At 38.5% G+C, this 9,656-nt stretch overlaps 1 protein-coding gene across 7 annotated transcripts in view; it reads right to left on the bottom strand.

Moving 5' to 3' along the window:
* CEP128 (centrosomal protein 128kDa) overlaps positions 1-9,656 on the bottom strand; it is a 397,477-nt gene that overhangs the window by 208,482 nt on the left and 179,339 nt on the right. For all 7 annotated transcript variants that reach the window (XM_015558069.1, XM_015558067.1, XM_015558065.1 and 4 more), the window contains 2 exons: positions 7,751-8,401; positions 425-589 (listed from right to left, as the gene is read on the bottom strand). In XM_015558069.1, the coding sequence (XP_015413555.1) occupies positions 425-589; positions 7,751-8,401 (816 nt within the window). The remainder of the gene's footprint in view (positions 1-424; positions 590-7,750; positions 8,402-9,656) is intronic.

A 9,656-nucleotide genomic window follows, 5' to 3' on the forward strand; every position in this document is an offset into this window, starting at 1 on the left:
ACGAAAATGAGCCTCATCGAAATTCAGCCACATTTATGCCAAACGGTCATGGAAAATTTAAACAAAAGAATGTGTATGTGCCAGCAAAGCTGTGGAGGCAATTTACCCGATATGCCATTCCCATACATAACCCTATACTGTATACTTTATGAATCAATAAAAAATTTACAATTTTTAATTATAAACCTGTGTTTTCTATCAAAATTACTTCTTGCGTGAATTTTGGGGCACCCTTTATTAAAAGATCACTGGTTTGTTCAAAGAATAAAAATGACAGCAATCACAGTTTATTAAAACTTCTATAATTTTTATGGCACCAATACAACTGTCCTATGCAGGACTACAATTAACATTTATTAAAATATGTTCTAGAAGAAATTCAGGTAAGCCTTTTAAAAAAGTTAGAATTCATTCACATTCTTACCTTTTCTTCTAGGTTGTCCTTCAAACTCTGATATTTTAGCTTTAGTTTTTTGTTCTCATTTTCATTCTGGTTTAATTCCTCTGTCAGCCTGTCACACTGTGATTTTAACTTCTCTAGTTGAGAAAGATGGATTTTGGCAATATTCTTATCTTCTAAGCTTTCTGCCTGAGAAAAAGAGGAGAAAAGAGAAAGTCCACTGGCCACAGCCAAACTGTACACCAAACAAATCTCACATTATATCAGTAGGCAAACACTTCCGGTTGTGGCTATCTCTAAGAGTCCCTACATAAACAGAACAAAAGAAATGCTCTTTGCATCTATTCAATCACTCCTTAGCACTCACTGGGCATTTACTAAATGAAAAGTCTAATGCCCGGTGCTGACAGTAACAGATATGAAGAGTAAAAGAGACAAATGCCAAAATCAATTTATACAACAATGAATGAGAAATCCTTAATAAAGGTGGAGGTGGAGGTGGAGTATTGTGACAACCCAAAGAAGGACACTAACTCTGCTGGGAAGGGAAGGAGTTACTAGAGAAGTGTCCCAAAAGGGAAGTACTATGAGCTACTATTACTGACTGACTGGTTTCTCATTTATAAATGGAGCTTGACAACATTCCTGTTCAACCTAAACCTCCTGACTCCTGATTTTGGTGAAAGAATTGTGTACTTTTTGTAGTAATTATTAATACCACTCCTGTAGAACTAAAAAGATTATAAATTGCAGCAGCCAAGAAACTACAAATAACGTAATATGAAAAAATAAGTTAGCAGTGATTATTTCAGTATCAACACTGTAATAAAGTACCTGGTTTTTCATCTTTAATTGCAATATAACAGAATCAGCTTTAAAAATTAGGAATAATATATTCCATGTACGGAATTCAATCAAAATTTGCTATGTAAGTAAACTTACAGACTTTTAAAATAACAATATAAACACTAGATTTTGTGTAGCTTCATCTTGTTCTCACAACAACCTGACCAGGAGATACTATTATTTCCTTTTTGGGAACTGAAGCACAGAGACACCAATAACTTGCCCCAGGGTAGTAGTGATTAAGCGCAGAGCCAGAATTTGAACTCAGGAATTCTCTCCAATATCCATGCTTTCAACTACTCTGCCACACTGCTTTTCAACAGGCACATACACAAGGTTTCGAAAACCAGCTGGGCACCACTTGCAATATTAACTGGTCACACCCACCAGTTACTAATAGCCTGTAAGCAACTACATATAGTCGATTTATATAGACTTTAGTACCTAAAATATGTTTCTTTTCTTTTTATAATTTATTATATCTTTTTGATCAGTTATATAGGAACACAATTATTGAAAGCAATTGCCTGAAAGAAATTTTGTGCATTTTAGACAAAAATCTATATTTTATTCAGCCCACAAAATTCACCTAAAATTTGATGCCAAATGAAATTAACAAAGGAATTGAGTTTTTATGAGGAATTGTGTATTCATAACTCAAAATAAATTTACAAAATAAAGCTCTCATCAGGAAAAGTGGTCAACTATGACTTGAAGTTGCAGTAGAAGGCTTTGGCTTTTCCTTATGTCTATTAAAAGTTGCCGGGAGCCGGTCCATCCTTGCTGTTTCAAGGGACCTGGCATATATGGCATACTGTTCTTAATATGTTTGCTCACCTTCTTGGCGCTGTGTTTTAACCAAGGTCACCTCTCCGAGAAAGGTTGTTTCCCCAGGTAGGGATTTTCCCCTGAAGTTAGGGAGGGAATAAAACCTCTTAAGTGCCAGGCGGGTAATTAATCACTTTAACTACGAACAATCATGCTTAAGCTACATAATCTTTACTCCCTGGAATGGAGATAAGAAACGCCCTAACCTTTGGAATAGAGATTGATAGGATTGAATCAACTGGTATAAATACAGATGTAACAAGGGAGAACCTGGAGAACGTGGCTGGAGAACCTAGCAAGAGGACATGGACACAGAACTTGGCTGGAGATTGTGGCTAGAGATCCTGGCAAGGCTGCTGATCAACTGAACGCTGTCTCCGTGTCATTCCTTCTTCGCCGACTCCATCCACACCTTTGGGGACCCCTGGACCTGCTGGGGTTGGACCCCAGCAAAAAGTGGAGGTATAGAAGGTTCCCCTAAAGCCAGGGGGTGCTGGAGCTGGCTAACAAAGGCTCTCAAGAACCAACTGTGCTCATCTCGTCTCAATTTTGTCCCTCTTCTGTGATGTCTTGTTTGATAGCTTGAAATCAGCCAAAGGAGGTATTTATACCACTGAACTAGGGAAATGCTACAAATCGGGTTTCTCTCCACCCCCTCAAGAGGGCCTATTTTAAAACATTTACCAGCACACCAATGCCTAAGTTTGACTAAGAACTAGCTTGTTGTGGTTTTATTATTATATTCACATTTCATTTTATAGTTTATAAAACAATGGCACACTCACAAAATCCTGTGATAAAGACATTACTGTTCCCATTTTTTTTATTATTAAGTGCAAAAAGGTTAAATATGTTGACCAAGATCATATGGCCAACAAGTGGAAAAAGTATATAACTCCAATCCTTGGTCTCTTAATTCCCAAAAAGTGATAACCCAATATTCTTCAAACATTAACAGCAGCTACATTATTTCGTTAAAATATTTTACATTTAATTTTAAAAATAGACATGAAAAGGGTATATCTAGATAGAGAACTATAATTTGTGCAGTGGAAAAATAGGGGTGAAATACCAGCACTTATTAGACTCAGAAAAAGTAATAAATTAAAGCTGAAAGATAACAAAATATAACATTTATAGAGCTACTATCCAAAGCACTCTTGTACATAATTCAGTCTATTAAATATTCTGCGATGTCCATTGTTATCAACTCCTTTTCATTAGTATATGTAAGCAAAAGTATAAGGTTATATTAATGAAATAGCATGAGGTGAGGGTTGTCCCTTATGGGTAACTCATTCAGTTGAAAAGCAAAGTGCAAGGCTCACAGAATCTCTGGTTCTCCTTTTAAGTTCTTGTGTTGCTTTTGTGCCACATTAAAGAGTAGCTGCAACATCCCTCCTAAATCTCAGTCTTCCAAATTAAAAAAAAAAAAAAGTCTAATGGTTTCAGGGTATACACAGAATACTTCTAAATTACATATTCTTTACATACAGTTAATTTTCAAAGCTTATTGTCCTCTCATTATACATGAACACAGAGTACTTCCTAAAAAAAAGTTGAGGAAATTAGTTTTCCCCCATTACAGATGGAATTCCAAGCCATAAAAATCACAGAGCAATTCAGGAGCAAGTCCTTCGATTTCCAGCTTTTAAACAATTTGACCCGCCTGCCTGGCATGGCTCAGTGGTTGAGCCTTGACCTATGAACCAGGAGTTCACAGTTTGATTTCTTGGTCAGGATATATGCCCAGGTTGAGGGCTCAAACCCCAGTAGGGGGCATGTGGGAGGCAGCCAATCAATGATTCTCTCTCGTCATTGATGTTTCTCGTAGGGAGCAACAATAGAGTTAAGCCTCTGACTGACCTGTGGCAGGGCCACAAACAAGTCCCAGCTTGGAGGGCAGAGCCCTCCTAGAATAATTAAGCTTGACCTTATAGTACTCCCTTGTTCCTTCCTAGATAGCTAATGGGCTATGGGAGGTGCAGCAAGTGCTGCCAAAACAAGGTGAAACTCGCAAGAACATTGTAAACATGTTGACCACTTCTCTTGTCTTGCTTTGTGTGCTCTGATTGTAAAATAAAGCTTGGGTTTATAGGCTGTGTCACTGTGTCCTCATTCAGGCACAAGTGAACCTACCTACCCCCAACTGTATTCTCTTGTCTGTCTTCTTTAATCCTTCACGGCCCCTCCTCAGGTTCACCCCTGGCCGTGCTGGACTCGGTTCAGTTTCTCTCTCTCCCTTCCTCTCCCCTCCTCTCTGAAATCAATAAAAGTATATTAAAAAAAATTTCAACCCACATCCATTGAATATCTTCGGTATGTCTCAAACATTGTTAGAAAATGTAAAACTCAAAGGCTGCCATGGGCCAAATAAACAAGGTTTAAGTTTATGTGGGCCACAAAAAACAAAAACTCCAATTTTCATAGAAACGTAGGTTTATTTTGAAAAGTGTAGTATAAAAAAAAGAACAAGAGCAATGATACAATTAATGTTTTCTTCCTGACACTTGGCATCTCTTCTCTGCTAAATTTTTCCTACTTTGGGGGAAAGTTTGTTGACAGTGATTATTTTCAAAACTGACCCAAGGTGAATGTCAGTAACTCTGGATCTGACCGAAGACTTATTTCCTTTCATAATTGTAAGATTTTCATAGAAACGTAGGTTTATATTGAAAAGTGTAGTATAGAGGGGGAAAATGGCGGAGGTATAAAGGGGCGTGTCCTGTGCCTTCTCCTGGAGCAGATAAGGGAGGCTGCAAAAATGTTCGTTGTGGGCCAGATGTGGCCGCAGGCCACGGGTTTGACATCCTTGATGTAAAGAGACACAAAAATGACTGAGACCTACCACCTGCCCCTCTGGAAACTTATGAGCACACACAAAAAAAAAAACAATATAAGGCAGCCTAAATGTCCTTGCTATTCTATGTAACAAAGAGCTATAAAAACACAGAGGATTGGAGATTCATCCCAACTTCAATGAATCTATAGAAGAGATGAAAAATTAATTGGTCCTTGAAGGATTAGGCCGCATTATGGGAAAGGACCATCCTGGAAAGAACCATTTCTCAAGCCATGACCTAATAAGTCACTATATAGCTATCCTCATTAAAAACCCTACCTTCCTTTGAGATTCACACTGTTTCTCATCAACTCTCCCTTTGTCCCCTTCTTGGCGCTATGTGTTTTAACCAAGGTCACCTCTCCCAGAAAGGTTGTTTCCCCAGGTAGGGTTTTTCCCTGAAGTTAGGGAGGGAATAAAACCCCTTACTTAAGTGCCAGGCTGGTAGTTAATCACTTTAACTACAAACAATCACACTTAAGCTACATAATCTTTACTCCCTGGAATGGAGATAAGAAACACCCTAACCTTTGTACTAGAAATTGACAGGATTAAAATCAACTGGTATAAATACGGATGTAACAAGACAATAAACGGCAGAACTTCTCTGGAGATCCAGACCAGAACTTGGCTGGAGATCCTGGCTAGGCTGCTGATCAACTGAACGCTGTCTCCCTGTCATTCCTTCTTCGCCGACTCTGTCCACACCTTTGGGGACCCCTGGACCTGCTGGGGTTGGACCCCGGCATCCCTTCCCTGCTGGCAACAGCTGATTGACAAGTCATTCTTTCTGGCATGTGATCAATTGATGCCTTCACAATAGCATCATAAATACCCAAATATCTATCCAATAAACTAACATCAAAGTTATCTGACTGTATTACAATCACCTTTATCCACATCCCACAACAGAACCAATTGCATTATCACACCTTGGGCTTTAACTCTGAAAATCTAAACTCTAACATAAAAATTCCTGACCAAATAAGCAACCTACAGTTGTAGATTCCTATACTTCCACTATCATTTCTTTGCTCATGATACTTCTTCACCAATGTTAGCTACATCAGTGCACGACATGCTCCCAGACTAGTCTCATGCAGTTTCTACCAGTCTTCAGAGCTGTTTACGTCTTTCCACTCATGAATTACTTACTGCCCTGCTGCCCTGCTCTACTTCAGAGGGAGGAAAGAGACTGGTTAGCATTCACATCAATAAGCTCAGACTATGAGCTTACTCGAACTTATTGGTTTCTTTCAAAACCTTCAAAGGAAAATGTGCCCTGTCTCCTGTTAAGTGCTATCTACTCTATTTTTTTATCCAACCTCCTCACATCTCCTCAAGGACCTTCTCCACCAATCTCTCACAAACAGAATAAACTCTCTTTTAATTCTTCTTTTAGCCTGTGTGCCACATTTGACACTCTTGACTATACCTTTCTTAAAAATGTTCTACCTGAATTTCCACTCTCTTCTGGTTCTCCTCCTCTCCTTCCTATGTTCTTTTATTTTTATTTTCCAAAGATCTTTCTCAATTTTTCCCTTAAACATTGATGTTCTAGGGTTTCATCCTCTTCCTTCTCCTTGCATGACCTCATCCAAATCCCATGATTTCAATGACCACCAATGAGTTACTGGCTGTAAATATTTAACTTTAATCTCAAGTTCCTCCTCAACATCTAACCTATTATGTAATGACTATTCTACCTAGACTTTCATGGTTAGGCTTAAGTTCCCTTCTTCCTAACTCAACATGGATTTTGAATTGTTCTCTCCAAATCTGTTCTGTTCATATTATCTATCTTGAGAAATAGCTTTGTTATCCACCTAGTCTCCCAAGTCCATACCTAGACATCCTTAAGAATAAACCTTTTCCAGTACAGCAATGTACTTAAATGCTGCCTCAACTACTTTCCACCTTGGGCAAGTTACTTAACTTCCCATATCTCAATTTCCTGAACAGAGAGAAAATAATACCATACAGTCTGCAGGAATATTAAATTAACACATGTAAAGTTCTTATAGTAATAACTGGCACAAAGTAAGTGCTAAAATATGTCTTCTACTATTATTATGATTGTCACAGCTAATCAATCAATATAGAATCCATCTTTTATTTTCAAGATCAGCTCTTCTTCATATCTCTGGCAAGTGTTCATTCCAATAAAGACTGACTAAAAAAATATATAATATGGAATCTATATGATGATAAGCACCATGGAGAGAAAAAAATGAAGCAGAAAGAAGGGATAGATTTATCATACTCCTGACAATTGTATTATAAAGTTATTTAGCCGCTGCATGGTGAAATGCTAATACCATTAGAATTGGAAACATTTCCCCAAATGCAAGAACTCAACTATGCATTTACCCAGGCACCTTTGATTTGGAAAAGGAAGGGTAAATCTCAAAGGGCCGTAGGTTTACACAGCCCATAAGCTATCCACTTTAGTTACCATACTAATAAGGGCTGTGGTTATAGCTTCTACGGCCTTGGTAAGTCTTTGCCTTTTATATTTTAGGAGGTCATAAGTGTTGAATGAGGGCATGTTTCAGACCCACAACTTACTGCCACCTCTGCCTTTTTCCGAACTCCCCAAATAGCTAATGGTTCCTTTTAAAAGGCTTCAGTGCTCCGAAAGAGGTGCTCCCAGGTGGCTGCTATAACTCATTTCAACCTGGCCAAACAGCCATGGATAAGCCTCTTTATTGTTAGTTTCAGCCTCCCGTCAGTGCTTGGGGATACAGAATGATCTCTAAACGTTTACACTTTATTAACTTCATGAGCCACCAGAAGAATTCCTTCAGTACCATCAGATAATTCAGCACATGTACCTTAAGTGTCCTGATATGATTCTCGGCTTCACTCTTCTCTTTCTTGAAGTGCTTCATGAGCTCCTGGACATTTTGTTCGTGTTTAGTTCTCACACTCTCCAGTGAGGACGAGAGATCTGCCAGCTCCCTCTGGTGCACGTCTCGTTCCAGCTTTAACTGGGTAATGATTGTAGTTGTTTCTTCATCTCTAGATTCCGCCTGTGTCTTGAGGTCAGAAAGGTTCTTAAGCACTTCCTTCCTGGCTCTCTGTTCCTCGGCCAATTTATTAGCCAGGTCTGCCCGGATGGCACTCAAGTTCTTGATGGCCTCTTGCATCTCCAGAAGCTGAGCTTTGTCCTTGGCCTGGCTCTTCTTTAGTTCTGCAATTTCTTCCTCCAGGTGAGCTTTCTCCACTTTCAGTTGGCTCTGAAGCTTATTCTGCTTTTGGATTTCGGTGTCTAGCCTATGGATGGTGTCCAGGGAATCCTTGACTTCTAGTTCAAGGTCAGCTTGATGAGCCTTCACGTCACTTAACTTCTGCTCCTTGCAGTGAAGCTCCTCCTCCTGAAGGGCCCGCTTGGTTAGGACCTCGTTCAATTCCTTTCGAAGGTTCTCTATTTGTTGTAACGCCACATAAAGCTGGCTTTTCAATTCATCCTTTTCTTTTATGATCTACCAGGTTAAAAATACAAAATCAAAAAAAAAAAATTACTATAAAATTCACCATACAAAAAATAAGAAAATAAAAAATAAAAGTCACCATAGACAGTACCAGAAAACAAAAGTTTAATTCACAAAGAAAAACATTTGTTATTTTTGATTTTTTAAAAATATTTCAGCCTAGAAAAAGAGGAAACATACAATTATTCTGAAATAGCACATTAAAATGTTTCAGATTTTCATCACCAAAACATATCAATCCTTGCTCATACATAAATATTTAAATGTAAGATAAAATTGATCCAAAGAATAGGGAAGGAAAAAAACTCCTATTATAATTTATCAGAGGTTGAAATAATATAGTATAGTTTATTTAAAATAACAATGATTTACATTTCAATGCCATACTTTCAAAAAGGTAAAACCTCAAACTGATATAGAAGATAATATAGGAAAGCACACAGATACAATCTAAGAAAAGTAATGGCATAATCAGCCATTATTAATAAAATAATGTCAATAGTGATGAGAAACACAACAGTACATAACTAGGAGTATTGAGGCCCCCATTAAGGTAGAAATGAGATTAATTTAAGACTGGAAGAGGTTGGGAAGGATCTCAAGAGAGAAGGCAAGAGACCAGGCAGCCATCACCCTATGCCAGCCTCCTTAGGGGGGTTAGGGTATACACTGAGGGACAGAGATCAAGAACTGACCTTCTAATTCTCACTAATCATCAATGCAAATAAAAGAGCCAGCAGTGAAGGAAGCAGAAATTGTCACAAACATAACTCCAACACTGGCACCAAGGACAATATCTGTACCTGTTTACTGATACCCACCATAGCTCAAACCCAGAAAAAAAATTAAGATTCTCATTTCAGAATTTGAAATAATGAATTAAAATGCAAATACTGTTACTGGAAAGAGGTCCTGGACCTTAGTGGGTCTGCATAGGGCTGGCTGGCCAGTAGTGTGTGGGTTCTTGATTTCATACAGGAAAAAATTTCACAACAGGAGTCCAGGCAAATTTTTTTAAATACATTTCAGAGAGGAAGAGAGAGGGAGAAAGATTGCAACATCAATGATAAGAATCATTGATCGGCTGCCTCCTGCACGCCCCTTACTGGGGATTGAGCCTACAACCCAGGCATGTGCCCTGACAGGGAATTGAGATGCTCAACCACAGAGCCACACCAGACTGGCCAGGTGAGTTTTAGGGGACATTTATTAAAACTGTGGACAATGGAACAAAGAAGGGCCTAGA

This window comes from Myotis davidii, unplaced genomic scaffold (genome assembly GCF_000327345.1).
Source record: "Myotis davidii unplaced genomic scaffold, ASM32734v1 scaffold309, whole genome shotgun sequence".
NCBI lineage: Eukaryota > Metazoa > Chordata > Mammalia > Chiroptera > Vespertilionidae > Myotis > Myotis davidii.